General features: G+C 49.1%; 1 protein-coding gene across 6 annotated transcripts in view; it reads right to left on the bottom strand.

The window, feature by feature from the left end:
• Positions 1–14,834, bottom strand: part of TBC1D2 (TBC1 domain family member 2) — a 53,207-nt gene that overhangs the window by 21,545 nt on the left and 16,828 nt on the right. For 4 of the 6 annotated variants that reach the window (XM_032307235.1, XM_032307233.1, XM_032307231.1 and 1 more), the window contains 3 exons: positions 10,937–11,070; positions 7,531–7,727; positions 252–647 (listed from right to left, as the gene is read on the bottom strand). In XM_032307235.1, coding sequence (XP_032163126.1) covers positions 252–647; positions 7,531–7,727; positions 10,937–11,070 — 727 coding nt within the window. Of the gene's footprint in view, positions 1–251; positions 648–7,530; positions 7,728–7,800; positions 7,808–10,936; positions 11,071–14,834 lie in introns of those variants that run through there. The other 2 variants (XM_032307237.1, XM_032307234.1) reach the window with 2 other exon arrangements.

The raw sequence follows: 14,834 nt of genomic DNA, 5'->3' as shown, positions 1-14,834 counted from the left end.
TCTAGAGATCATCTAGGGATACCCTCCCTTTCCAGCCCCGGAGATCACTAAAATGTCAAATTGCACTGGACCTTCTGGTTAAGACAGTGAGAAAATGCGTAGAATATTTTCACTGGTATGTATTTCAGACACAAACCTTCCAGTACCAAGGGTTATCCCTGCTCTACCTAGGAAACCCTCAGGGTTGAGAGCAGTGGGCCCCCCACCCTACGCCCACCAAGGGCCCAGGGCCTGCGGGGAGGGGCCCCTACCTTCAGGTGCTCCATCTTTTCCTGCTGGCTCAGGAAGTCCCTGTCGGCCGCCCCTGGGGGCACAGGCGTCTGGGAAGGGGGCTGCATGAAGTCCCGGGTGACCTGCTCCGAGAGCTTGCAGATGACCTGCTGTTTGGCCTCGTTCTTCTCTATGAGCAGCTGCACATGCCGCTGCAGCTCCTGCAGCTGCTGCTCCTGCAGGCTGGCCGTGTGTGCCAGGCTCTCCCGCTCCTGCTCCAGGGCCTCTACCTGCCTGCCCAGCTCCGCGATCTGCCGCACCTTGTGCCGCACCAGCTCCAGCCGGTCCTTGTCCTCGGCCGCAGCCAGGTACGCGCTGGACGCCCTCTTCTCCTGCTGGGCAGCCTCTAGTGCCTTGTGCAAGATCCTCACCAGCTCCTGGGGGAGGAAAGGGAAGCAGCTCGTGAACTCAAGGATGGCCTGGGAGGTGCCGGGGACTCGGCGTTTGCTACAATCCCTGGTTCTCCTAACGGCCCTGAGCAGTGGCGAGCATCAGCCGCTGGGCCGGCTCATTTTCTCCTTTCCTGCTCAGCGGAACTTTACCTGGACACAGGGCTCCCCAGCTGAAGACCCCATTTCCCAGCCAGGCCTGCAGTGAGGTGTAGCCTAGTGACTGCTCTGCCTACATGGGATAGCAGAGATTGTGTGGGTAGCTTTTGGGTCCTTCCTTTATAAACCACCACCCGTGCTGCCCTTCCTCCTGGCTGGGAAACCGCAAGAGCCAGAGCAGCCCCCTTGGGCTCATGAGCAGAAGGTGTGTGAAGGACGGCGGCTGTCCTCTCAGCTCAGAACTGCCAGTGAAGCTCTGGGTTCTTCCATGAGAAGGTAGGAAGGAAATAAGTAGTACTTGGAGGCTTCTTTGTCACAGCAGCTGAGCTGGAACCCTGACTGATACATATCCATTCCAGAGATGGGAAAACTGAGCCCCGCAGAGTAGATTGGAATTCAATCCCAAATCACTGCAGCCTGTGCTCGGTCAGTCGTGAAGGCAGCCCGTGGGACACTGGCGTGGCTCTTCTCTCCAGCTCCTGTGGCAGACCTCACTGATTCGTCTCAATATTCCTTCCTACTAAGCCTAGCGGAGGCCTCAGGATACTGAAGATAGCAGCAGGTAGCAGCTACTGACGGAGCTGGGAGAGCACCAGAGAAGAAACACATTTGCAGTCCTCAGGCTAAAGCACACACAGAGCCTCATGTGGTCCCCTGTGCCCAGCCCCTCAGGCCACCAAGCAATGCCTGCAGGCCGATGCGAGAAAGCAGAAGGGCTCACAAGCAACAGAGCCCCGTTCACTCCTTGGTGGGGCACAATATTCACATGGAAACTCCAGGTCTGCTTGGCTCTCCACGCCTTCAGGCCCCCAAACTCCCTGGGACTTGTTCTTTCCCAAAACAGGGATGTGGACTCACTTAAGGCCAGGATCAGAATATCAGAAGCCAGGCAGCCCAGCAGCCAGTCCCATGTGAACCTCAGACCTGGGGGACAGGGACTCTGGGCCATTGCTATGCTCCATGCCAGAGAACATGGCTTCCCAGAAACACGTTACCTGTATCCACACCAAATGTTCAACTAAATGGATCAGCTGGGTAGGGTTCTTGCTAAGAACAATTCCATTTTGGAAGAAAACTCCAAATCATGACTATATCTGACAAAATAATGGCAAGATCAAAATAGCATGCATCTTCTGAAACTTGGGGACCACAGACTGGCCCTCTTCTGCTTCTCTCCCTTCCCTCCAGCCATCCAAACTTATTAAGCCCCACTCAGAGCCCGGTCCTGGGCTCAGTATGGGTGGCCCGAAGAGGGATTGGTCAGAGTTCTCACCTCCAAACACCACCAAGGCTGGTGGGAGTAAAAAAATGAACTACTATAATGGAATGATTTACTGCAAGGGGGAAGCAAATGTGTTGGTGGGGATACAGAGCAGAGAGCAATGACTTCTACCTGAGGCAGAGGGAGGGGAAGACCAGTATATTCTACAGAAAGGCAGAAGAGTTCTGTGAAGAATGAGGGCCAGAGACAGTCAAGAAGTAGGCAGGAGATGAGGGCTGATAGGCCTTTCCACACGTGCTGAGTCAGCAGCTCCAGCAAAGGCCTAACCCTAACCCTGTGTGGGGCTGTGGGCATTCTGGGGTGTGGCCAGAAGGTGGGGTGAGGAGGTGGTTGCAAACCAGACAGGAATGTTTGGAATGAACTGGCTTCTCAGGCTCTGCTGAGAGAGATCACCATTCCTGTGGCTCCAGGATAACCCGAGAAGCTGAGACCATTTTCTGGTTTGGCTGAGATGTGGAGATGACCCTGGTAAGTGCCCGGGTGGGATAACGAGCCGACACCACTGTTCAGACTCGCCTGAGGCTCAGCATCGGGGGTATCTTTCCCCCAACTTTACGAGAGTCAACTCTGAAGCCCATTTTATTACATCCAGCTGCCTCCCCCCTCCTACTTCCAGCCCAGGAGACTGTCCTACCATCCCAGAATCCCTGCTGCAGCATGAGCCGGGGGAAAGGAAGCAGGGAAGGAACGGAGTCAGAGCGGGAAGCACGAGGTGAAGAGTGCGAATGGACCTGGGGTTCAGAAAACCTGGTGGCTGGCAGGCCCGGGGAAACCACCTGGTCAGATGGGTCACTTGCTGTCACAGGAGGACACTGAAGCCCAAGAAGGAAGGAAGGAGACTAAAAGGAGTTTGTGGGTCTCCACAGGTGGCCGTAACAGAGGACCCCCAACTCCTAATCTAGGGTCCTCCACTTCTCCATGATGTGTAGTTAACACATTTTGCAATGAGACACTTCTTCCCATTTCTTTAAAAATAGAAATAATCCATGTTCATAGCAGCATTAGTTACAACACCCAAGAGATGGGAACAACACACACGCCTCTGATAGTGAACTGATAAACAGAATGTAGCGTATACATATGATGGCATATTACTGAGCCTGAAAAAGGAAGGGAACCTGTTACATGCTACAACATGGATGGACTGGAGGACATCATGTCACAAAAATGCACATACACACGATACAGAAATATTAAAAACCAAAAGGGAAGGCGCTCAGGGCCTTACGATACACTATGCTGTGTTGCCAAGCACGGCTGTCACTAGCAACAGTATAGGGACTATTCCTTGTCTGGATGCCCCCCAGTGCCCTGTCCTGCCCTCAAGAAGGGACACCTGGGGTCTTTCCAATTCCCACCTCTAGAAGCAATGCTTTAGGACCTCTTCTTAGAAACAAGAGCTGATCAAGTGGTACTTCTAATATTTCTTAATCAAATCATTGTTTGGCCCATTTCAGATTTTGATAACTGGCCACAAGTTGTCATTAAAAAATTTTTTTTATTGAGATATAGTTGATTATTTAAAATTTTAAAAGCCAACAAACCATCTTTTAAAAATTAATCCTTTCCTTTATTAAAAAGTCAACACTTTCCTTACTCACTAAAATTGAGGTGGATGGGCCCAATGTTGCTGGGGAAAGAACCAGAATCTCAGTCCGGCACCCCAGCCACGGGCCCCTCAGAGGCTGGGCACCAGCAGTGCAGCAAGGAGCACTGGCTCTGGAGTCCCTGAGGTCTTGGTTGCCATTCCAGGTCCATGAGGGTGTTTCTAGTGACGGTGTTTCAGAAAAGTAAACTATGGCTTTGTCATACGTAAAATGGAGAGCATGCTCCCTACTCCTGGGACAGCCACTTCAAGGAAGAGAAAGGAAGTATGGCAAGTGCCCCTCCCCAAGTGGAAACAGTCAAGGTCCGCATCGACCCTCCCTCTATGCACTCTGAAGTCTTTGTACTCTGTACTCTGGACAAGGGGAGTGTACATTGAGGTCTCTGGCTGGGGTTCTAGGGAAGTAAGAGGCTGCACTTTGTCCCCACTGAGTTTCCTCAATAAATTACCCTCAGCAAGCTAAGTTGGCCCCAGATAGGGCCTAGGAAGAGTTCATCATTCCTAGCAGTCAACAGATGGCCAACATCACTACAAACATGGGCTTCCATCTGCCAGAGCAGGCAGCCTTCAGGCTGGGTGCAATTTTGTCAACTCTGAGAGCCTGAGTCACCCAGCCAAGCAGCCATCTGGTGCAATCTTCAGGAGGCCCGAACTCCTGGGGGACCAGCATGCTGCAAGGGCCTGGGACAGATAATGGCTCCATGGGTCCTGGAGTGGTCCTATAGTTCAATATGACACCAGACATGAGTGTATTCGTATTTTCTGAAAAGCAGTTACGGTGATCATGTCTTATGCTGGGCCGTACCAGGAAAGGCGACTGAGGGTCTTAGTCCTGGCTCTTCCAGCTGTGTGACCTCAGGGCAGTCACCCACCATCTCTGAGCTCCTTGAGCATGGCATGGTGAAAAAGGCAGAAACTCCAGAAGCAGACAGACTAGAGTCTGAAACTGGTCTTGGCCCCTGGGAGACCCTGGGCATGCAGAATCTCTCAGAGCCTCAGTTTGCTCCTCAAGAAAAGGGGGCTGGTAACTGTTGTGAGGATAAGCGTTAATGCATGGAAAGCCCGAGCACAGAGCTAGGGCCACACTCAACACCAGGTATGTACGCTCTTATCTCCCCTTTCCCACCTGAGGGCAGGGACCCTATGCACCTCTGTGCCCTCCACAGCATGCAACAGAATCTGAGATACAAATTCTTCAAGGGTCCCTAAAGCTACTGGCAATGAGCCCCAGGGTGGCTGAGCCAGGACAAGACCTCCCACATCCCACATCCTCCTGCAGCCTCAGGCAGAAAGAGAGCACCTTCCACTGAAGAAACATAGGAAGATATCTTGTAGATGTGGGTCTAGGGAAGTCTGAGGGACTGTCCACCCAGCTGAGGAACTGGACTTGGAGGGTCTCAGATGAACAGTTAGTGCTCTCCAATCAGCATTTCTGCACATCTGGGCCACCACTGGGTACACCAAGGTTTTGCAGGCCTCCCCTTGTCCTAGCTCTGGGCCAAGAGTTGATCATCTCTCCCTCTGCTCTTTGGTTTTGGTATCTGGGTTGGAGGTAAAAGGCCAGAGTTTGTAGGGCTGGGGCTCCCCGTGATGGATGTGGGATGAAGACTTGACCTCCATCCATCACTGCTATGCCACTCGTTTCTTGGAGACCCTCACAGGTGCCCATCTGTCTTCCTAGAGCCCCTCAGAGGAATGCACCACTCCTTGTTAGGCTGGAAGGAATCAACAAGGAGGGCAGGGAATGCCACAGTGACAGCCAAAGCCTGCATCTGGTGCGAGGCTGATGCGAGCCAGGCACTGGGCTTGATGAATCCAGACACAGGCCTCTCCAGTAAGGACCACTGAACCTCCAGATGCAGAGGAGGAAGCTGAGGCTCTGAGAGGTTAAGAAACTTGCTCAGGGCTGGAACTGCAGACGGTACTGTCCACTTCAAGGCCTGTGCTCTGAGACACCCACCAGACAAAACCACCTTTGTGAGATGGGCCGGATAGCACGCACAGCACTCATCTGGTGAGTTAAGAGTGAAACCGCAAGGCTTCTTCTCCTTCTATTGGTCCCAGCCCAGGCCAAGCTTTGCTGGAAAGTGAGCTAGTTAGAAAGTCCAGATTCTGTAATGCTTGCACAACTTCCTCATGCCATTTTCATCCCGACGGCAGGGAAGCTAGTAGCAGCCTAGGAAGCCCTTACTGATCTCCAACAGCTTGCTTCCATTTATTAAGAATGCCACATATTCCAGGGAGGCACAGCCGTCTGGGGCAAACCTCAATGAAATCTCAGGCTCCCAGGCCTCTCTCCTTCATTGGACAACTCCTGACACCTTGGAAGCAAAGGCTAAGCCCCGGAAGGCTGCCCAGATTTCCTAGAAAGAAGGGGAAGGTGTGGTGAAAGGAGAGGCAGTGCTCACATCCAGATTGCTTTTCCCGGCCAGGTTGGGTCTGGGCCTTATATTGTACTGTACATCCATCAGGATGGATCCAACTGGAGCCAGCTGGACACCCTCTGGGCTCTCAGGAGCGCCAGCAGCTCCACTGCAGGATGGGAAGATGGCTGGAGAAAAAACTGGGCTGCTAAGCGGACTCAGAGGGGGCTTCCCGGGCTGTAATGCTATACGTGGGTGTCGGCATGCTTACTGCCTGCCTCTGCTGTGAAATGCAAGCCCCCGAGAGGCAGGGCCCATGTCTCTTCTCACTGTTCCCAGCACCTAGACTACTGCGTGCACACCACAGGCCCTCGACAAAGACCTGGTGAATTCACAACTGAAGGGAGAACCTATGAATGAATGAGCTTCCTCCTTGGAGAACTCCAATCATGGGCGGCTTCATTAGGGAAGCCTCAGCTGCTTCCCCTACCACCCGCTTAAGGCAAGAAAGGCAGAGAAGGGGCAAAACTAGGTAGGGAGAGCGTTTTTCTGGACTGTCTTCTCCAAAAATGGAGCAGCAGAAAGGAGGAGAAGAAATGTACAGGAGGGAGACTATATACTCTACACCCCGCACCGCCCACCCCAGAGGCTAGAGCTAGGGAATAAAGCAGGAAGACTGAGGCCAGCCAAACCTCAACATGAGGACTTGGGCTTTCCCCTCAGAGGAAAAGAAGCCGGGGTTCTCAGTGGAGCCCATGCCTGGGGACATCATCGGGCACCACCCTCGGGATTTTCAGTAACAACTGTGCTATCTGAACTACTTTCATTGTGCCCAGGGTTGCAGTCCCCCTCACCTCCTTGCCACATGCCACATGATGGAGACTTCACAAAGTTGCCCCAGAATGTGAACATGGTGTATTCCCTGGGTTGTAGAATTTAGTGATGATTTTAACGTCTGTGTATGTACGTGATCTGTGTTCTACAATGGCCATTGTAGAATCTTCCTCGTCACTGTCGCCTGTGGGGCCTGGCTGAGCTCCAGAGCTACATAGACCTGCCTGCTTTCTCTCTCCTGTGAGAATTCTTCAGCAATCTACAACATTAGTAGCTGCCAGTTCCTTCAGAGGCCCCTCCCAGGACCCTGCATCCAGACCCCCCTCCTCCAAATGCTGCCTCTCTTCAGTGTGGGGTCAGGCCAGGCACAGTCTTCCAGGAGTCCAAGAGCAATACAAAGGAGGTTCCGGAGACCCTGCCCTGGAAGGCTTTCTGTCACCTAGGCTGAGTGTCCGCAGGTCCCTTAGTAGCCAAGAGCACAACATTTCCCTCCACTAGCAGTTTGGCTGGTAAGGACAGAGACTGGCCTGCACCCAGCTAGGCAAACGTGGCATGTCTAGCTTGTTCAGAAACTCCAGGCCAGAGGGGTGCACTGGAGCCTGGGGCCCCACTGGGGCCAAAGCTCACCTTCTGAGACTTTAACTCCTTGGTGAGCATCAGAACCTGCTGCTCCAAGGCCAGAACCTTTTCCTGGGCAGTTCGGGTTCGTGTGAGTCCTTCGGCAAAGAGTGGAAAGGTGGTGTTCTGGCGCTTGGCTTTCTGAATGAGATTGGCGGTCAGAGAGGATTTGGGTGTAGGCTTTGGAGAATCTGCTGGATCTTTCCCTGCTCAAAAGGAGGAACACAGAGGTTATGATCAGTGGCCTCAGTGGTCAAAATGAACTTGCTGCAGAAGCACCTGGGGGGCCTGGTAAAATGCAGATTGTGGGACCCTATTCCCAGAGCTTCTCATCAATAGGTCTGGGGTGGGGGGAGGGGGCTTGACAATTTGCATTTCTAAAACGTTCCTAGGGGATGCTGCTGCATCTGGTCCTGGATCACACTTTGAGAATGCTTGGGCTATATAAACATTATTTATACTGTACTGGCTGGGTCCTTCAGGCCGTCCTCTGACGTGTGCCTCTCACCCACTCTCGGATCCCCGCCTGTCTGGGCTATCTCACACCAGACCACTGCTGTGTGCCAGGGGCCATCTCAGGCACAAGCCCTGGCATAATGTCTTGTTTCTTATTTCAAGATACCTCCTCCACCCTCCAGGTGATTTCTGAAGTACGGAGATCTGTCCATAGACAGGAGTATGGAATATCTGTATTTGGCATTCTTGCCCCCGAGATTAAGTCAAAGTTAGATTCTTATTACAAGTTAAGTTAGGGAACATATTCCCCACAGTTGACCGCCTCCAGGCTGCAGAGTCCTATTTCCTCTAGAGCCAGGGTCAGCAGCCAGAGGCCCACAGGCTAAATCCAGCCTACAAGCTGCTTTTGTAAATAGAAAGTTATTGGAACATGGCCACATCAATTTATGCATTGTCTGTGCTGCTTTCACTCTACAAGGGCAGAGTTGGGTACTGGCAACAGAGACCAAATGCCCCACAATGTCTCCAACATTTAGTATCTAGCTCTTTATAGAAAACATCTGCCAACCACTGCTGAATTTCTTACTTTATTTTTTTTTTCTTAAATCAAATCCAACATCAGAGTTACTCACCTATCCCCGACGCCTTGTCCTTCCCTGCCCCAAGCCTACACTTTAGGGATCTGCCATCAGCTTGCATCCAGGGACATTTTAAAGGCCCTTGAAAAGGACCTTTAAAAGACCTTGAAAATCTTGTCTACGTGGTACATACATACCATGCCCATTATGAGGCACCAGCAGAAGAAATTTCTCTCAGCCCTCTGAGAAAGGCTCTGCTTCTTAGAAAATACGTGTTTATTCTGTGGGCACTGGAAATAATCTAACACTTGCATTTCTCTCATTGCCTTGGCTACTGAGAAGCTCAGAGCCACATCTGCTGCTCACTCATAGCTATTCTATAGGATCTTATCTTGGTCTTATCTAAATTTCCTAACCCAGATTACTCACTTACTTTCCCCTGATACATAGTTTAATAAGCTATCCCCAATCCTTTTGGGACTAGGGTGTTAAAAATAAGGACATGGTATGGGATCCCAGGTGAGGAGATAGGTAGAGCTTTGAGGATGAGTCGAATAATTTAGCATGTTTCTTCTAGGGTCAGCCAAACCATCTCGAATGGAGAAGAAATGAGTAGGAATCAGAACCTGCCTGGCCTTGCTGAATACAAGAACAGAATGGTTTTGTTCTAGACTTAAAAAGAAATCTGGCTGCACTGGGTACAAACCCAATTGCAGAGGTCAAAGGACAGCAAGGCTTCTTTCTTTCTCTTTCATGCGTGGGGTATAGAAGAGCAGAGAGGCTCCCTACAGCCCTGCTGCCCTCTGATAACACTACTCTCCACTGACTCTGAGGGCAAGTAAGGTAGAGATCACGGCACCCATTTGATAGTTTGAGAAAATAAGGCCTAAGAGAGTGGTCTCCGTCAGTGCTGTAGGATTTCACGGGTGTGCTACAGGGCTAGCTGGGAGGGGAAGATGGTAGGAGGAGCTGAGGGGAGCCCAGACCCCATTCTCCTGCCTCAAGTCTGCTTTGATCTGCACTGTATATTAGATTTTATTTATGGGAGTCAAGGTGTCATGGCAATAAAAACATAGTGTGAAAAAATCACTCTTTTAGAAAACGAGACTTTTCTAAAGCCTCAGCCTGAACTCTAGTTCCCAGTTCTGCACAAGCAGTATGGTCATGAGAGAGTCACTCTCACTTTTCTGTCCTTGGTCCTCTGATTTAGTAAATGAGAACAACAGAAGCTACCGCTCAGGTTGCTGGAAGGGTCAAAGAGATTAAAGCAGGTGAAGCGCTTGGTACCCATAAGAGAAACTTGAAAAGATTCTGTTCGGTGACAGGAGCCAGTCCTAAAGGACCAGACACTGCAGAGTCCATCTATATGAACTACCCAGAACAGGCAAATCCGCAGAGACAGAGAGCTGAACAGCGGCTGCCTAGAGCTGGAGGGGTGCGAGGTTTCTTTTGGGGATAATAAGCATGTTCTAGAGTTGATTGTGGTGAATTGCAGACTTCAAAGGGGTGAATTGTTTGGTATGTAAATTATATTTTAATGAAACTGTTACCAAAGGGAAAAAAGTGCTTAAGGTAGCCTCAGCACAAAGGAGCGGCTACATAGCAGTGCTGGTTCCATTAGCCCTGGTTCCCGGGATACTGAACCCCTCATGCACTGTTCACTGCGATACGCGGGCACTGCTCCAAAGGGATGCTCTTTCTGGAGCCACTACTATATAGCCCAGGGGTCCTCACGGCTAAAAGACCCCACAGTGCTGCCTCAGCCAGTTTTCTTCCAACTGTTTCTAGATTACAGAATGTCCTAAGGGCACCCATTCCAATTTCCTTAAAAAAAAAAAAAAAGGCCAATCCCTCTCCCCTGAAGGTGTGGGCCGCTCACATTCTGTGAAATAGTAAAGTGCGATGGAACAGCTGGATGGACAGCTAAAGGTCACTTGTTCTGCTTCTTCAGGCAGATCTGATTTTAATCACCCCAGGGAGGCATTTTTATATCCTTTCCTTATAAATTAAAAAAAAAAAAAACAGTACGAAAGAAAAAGTGAAAGACATTTTCTTTTACTACTTCAGGAGTCATTGCTAAGAGCCATATTTGGGAAGACGAAAAAGAATTCCTGCAGACGGATGGCGGTGAGGGTTGAACACCACCGTGAATGTGCTTCATGCCGCTGAACTGTGCACTTATAACTGGTTCAAGTGGTATATTTCATGTGTATTTTACCATAGTAATATTAATTAAAAAAAAAAAAAAGGAGTCACTGCTGCTAGACCCATGGAAACCAGGAGGAGTGACCTGGAGAATTTCATGTTCAACACAAAAGGCACTGGGGAGGATACAGAGGGCACTTGCTTGGTCTCTGACGACAGCCCAAACCTGAGCTCACCTGGGGTGCCTGGGTCGGAGGGTAAGGGCTGCTCGACCCTCTGAGGTTCCACACTCCCGGGAGGATCTTCTCCTGGAGGTCCGTGGCCTATTCCTTGGGCCTGCCTGTTGCCCCGAATATTGTACATTGTGTTTCTGAAAGGGAAACGGGAGCCTGAGGCTGCCATCCTGCCCCTCCACTGTCTCCCCGCTCTCCCTGCTGCCCCTGCTAGAGCCACCTCCTTCACCACAGTCACGCCCCAAGCAGAGCGGTCGGCTGGACTCCAGGCAGCCTGGAGGTGCATCCCACCGGGGCCACTCCCCAAGCCCTTGCCCTCTCCTTTTCATTTTCTCATCATGCTTATGGCCATCCACACACGATATTGCTAATAAACAATACAGCCTTGATTCCCCTGCCCCCAGCCACATTGCTGGAATATAAGTTCCTTTTTTTTTTTTTTTTTAAAGATTTTATTTATTTATTTGACAGAGAGAGAGAGAAAATGTGCACAAGCACACACAAGCAGGCGGGATGGCAGGCAGAAGGAGAGGGAGAAGCAGGCTCTCCACTGAGCAGGGAGCCCGAAGAGGGGCTTGATCCCAGGACCTTGAGCCGAAGGCGGATGGTGGACGCTTAACTGACCGAGCTGCCCAGGCGCCCCAGAGAGTAAGTTCTAGTGAGTACAGGGATGTCTGCCCGTTTTGTTCACTCAAACACTCCAATGCCTAGCACGGTGCCAGCAACACTGAGGGCACTTACGGTATATGCACTGAATGAATGCTAGACTTGCCAAATCAACTGTCCTGAAACCTTCATCTGGTTTTATAACTACTTGGCTGAAAAATGATCGGTGCCTTCCTGCTTCTGCTGAGGAAAGCTTCAAGCCCCTCCTGGATCCTTCTCCCCTTGTTTTCTTTGCCCATTCAGATCTGTTCTCTTGGAAGCCTTCACTAATCATCTCATGGCCTCCAAGGAACTTACTGCTCTTTGTCCATGGGCTACCCTTTGACCCAGTTCTTGTCTAGGCTGAATAACGGTGTCATTTCTCCAAGAGCTGGGCACCAACCAGCCTGCATGGCTGTTGGCACCTGGCGCTGGGCACACATGCCCAGACTGCAGGCTCTGTGCAAGCTGGGTTTTTAGGAAGGAACTAGGTGGCACCAAAGCCTGGCTGAGGTGTGAGAGAAATTCATAATGAGTCAGATGAGAGGACAGTTTAACTGAGTTTATTTTCCATTTGCAAAGAGATAAAAGTAGATATATTCCAAAATTAATAATGAGGAAGAGAAGATAATTAAAGGAGTTTGCTAGGTCAGTGTTTTTCCAACTGGAGGTTGTGAACCATTGGTAGTTTGTAAAATCAGTTTAGTATCATGACTAGAACATATTTTATTATTTTAAGATTTGAGAGAGAGAGAGAGCACACAAGCAGGAGAGGCAGAGGGAGAGAGAATCTCAAGCAGATTCCGTGCAGAGCATGGAGCTCAACATGGGGCTCAATTTTAGGATTCTGAGATCACGGCTGGGGCTGAAACCAAGAGTCAGATGCTTAACTGACTGTGCCAATCAGGTGCCCTGTGACCAGCATTTAAAATATGGAATGGATGCATCAAAAAGCACAACATAACTAGGAATAAACCTAAACAAAGAGGCAAAGGATCTGTACTGTAAAAACTATAGAACACTCATGAAAGAAATTAAGGAAGACACAGAGAGATGAAAAAACATTCCATGCTCAAGGATTGGAAGAACAAATATTGTTAAAACATCCATGCTACCCAGAGCAATCTACACATTCAATGAAATCCCTACAAAATACCATCAACATTTTTCACAGAGCTGGAACAAATAATTCTAAAATTTGTATGGAACCAGAAAAGACCCCCAAATAGCCAGAGGAATGTTGAAAAAGAAAACTAAAGCTGGTGGCATCACAATTCCAGACTTCAAGCTCTATTACAAAGCTGTCATCATCAAGACGGTATGGTACTGGCACAATCCATAGATCAATGGAACAGAATAGAGAGCCCAGAAACGGACCCTCAACTCTATGGTCAACTAATTTTCAATGAAGTGGGACAGAACATCCAATGGAAGAAAGACAGTCTCTTCAACAAATGGTGCTGGGAAGATTGGACAGCCACATGCAGAAGAATGAAACTGGACCATTCTGTTATACCACACACAAAAATAGACTCAAAATGGAATAAAGACCTTAGTGTGAGACAGGATTCCATCAAAATTCTTAAGAACACAGGCAGCAACCTCTGTGACCTTGGCCACAGAAACGTCTTGCTAGACATGTCTCCAAAGGCAAGGGAAAGAAAAGCAAAAATTAACTATTGGGACATCATCAAGATAAGAAGTTTCTGCACAACAAAGGAAACAGTCAGTAAAACTAAAAGATAACCTACAGAATGAGAGAAGATATTTATCAGATAAGGGCTAGTATTCAATATCTATAAATAACTTATCAAACTCAACATCCCAAACACAAACAATCCAGGCAAGAAATGGGCAGAAGACATGAACAGACACTTGTCCAAAGAAGACATACAAATGGTGAACAGACACAGGAAAAAATGCTCCACATCACTTGGCATCAGGGAAATACAAATCAAAACCACAATGAAATACCACCTCACAGCAGTCAGAATGGCTAAAATTAACAAGATAGGAAACAACAAATGTTGGCAAGGATGTGGAGAAAGGTGAACCCTCTTACATTGTTGGTGGAAATGCAAGTTAACGCAGCCACTCTGGAAAGCAGTATGGAGGTTCCTCAAGAAACTAAAAATGGAGGGGTGCCTGGGTGGCTCAGTCGTTAAGCATCTGCCTTCAGCTCAGGTCATGATCCCAGGGTCCTGGGATCAAGTCCCGCATCAGGCTCCCTGCTCTGTGGGGAACCTGCTTCTCCCTCTCCCACTCCCTCTGCTGTGTTCCCTCTCTCGCTGTGTCTCTCTCTGTAAAATAAATAAATAAAAACTTAAAAAAAAAAGGAAGCTAAAAATGGAGGTACCCCACGACCTAGCAATTGCATTACTAGGTATCTACCGCAAATATACAAATGTATTGATCCAAAGGTGCACCTGCACCCCAATGTTTAAGCAGCAATGTCCACAATGGCCAAATTGTGGAAAGAGGCAAGATGTCCTTCAACAGATGAATTGATAAAGAAGATGTGGTGTATATGTACAATGGAGTATCACTCAGCCATCAGAAAGGATGAATACTTACCATTTACATTGACGTGGATGGAACTGGAGGGTATTAGACTTAGCGAAAGAAGTCAACAGAGAAAGACAATTATCACATGGCTTCACACAGATGTGGAATATAAGATCTTAGGGGGAGGGAGGGAAAACTGAATGTGAAGTCATCAGAGAGGGAGAAAAACCATGAGAGACTCTTTTAACTATTGGAAACAAACTGAGGGTCGCTGGAGGGGAGGTGGGTAGGATAGGGTGATGGGCATTAAGGAGGGCACATGATGTGATGAGCACTGGGTGTTGTATGCAACTGGTGAATTACTGAACACTACATCTGAAACTAATGATGTACTGTATGTTGGCTAATTGAATTTAAATTAAAAAAAATATGGAATGGAAAATATCAGAATGGATCCCACTCATATTTTGTAAATTACATATATGTGTACTAACTGAACTATAAAATAAAATGTATTTCTTACTGTGATGGTGGTCAATGGTTTGAAAAACAATGAAAATAAATGCAGAGGTCATTCACTTAAAAGGCAGCAATAGTGTGGTCAAAAGAGAAGGGGAGGGGCGCCTGGGTGGCTCAGTTGGTTAAGTGTCTGCATTCAGCTCGGGTCATGATCCCAGGGTGCTGCGATCAAGCCTGAAGTTGGGCTCCCCGCTCAGCGGGGAGTCTGCTTCTTCCTCTCCCTCTGTCCCTC

This window comes from Mustela erminea, chromosome 12, assembly GCF_009829155.1.
Source record: "Mustela erminea isolate mMusErm1 chromosome 12, mMusErm1.Pri, whole genome shotgun sequence".
NCBI classification, from domain to species: domain Eukaryota; kingdom Metazoa; phylum Chordata; class Mammalia; order Carnivora; family Mustelidae; genus Mustela; species Mustela erminea.
The sequence above is the reverse complement of the archived record's forward strand: the minus strand, read 5'-3'. Positions and strand labels throughout refer to the sequence as shown.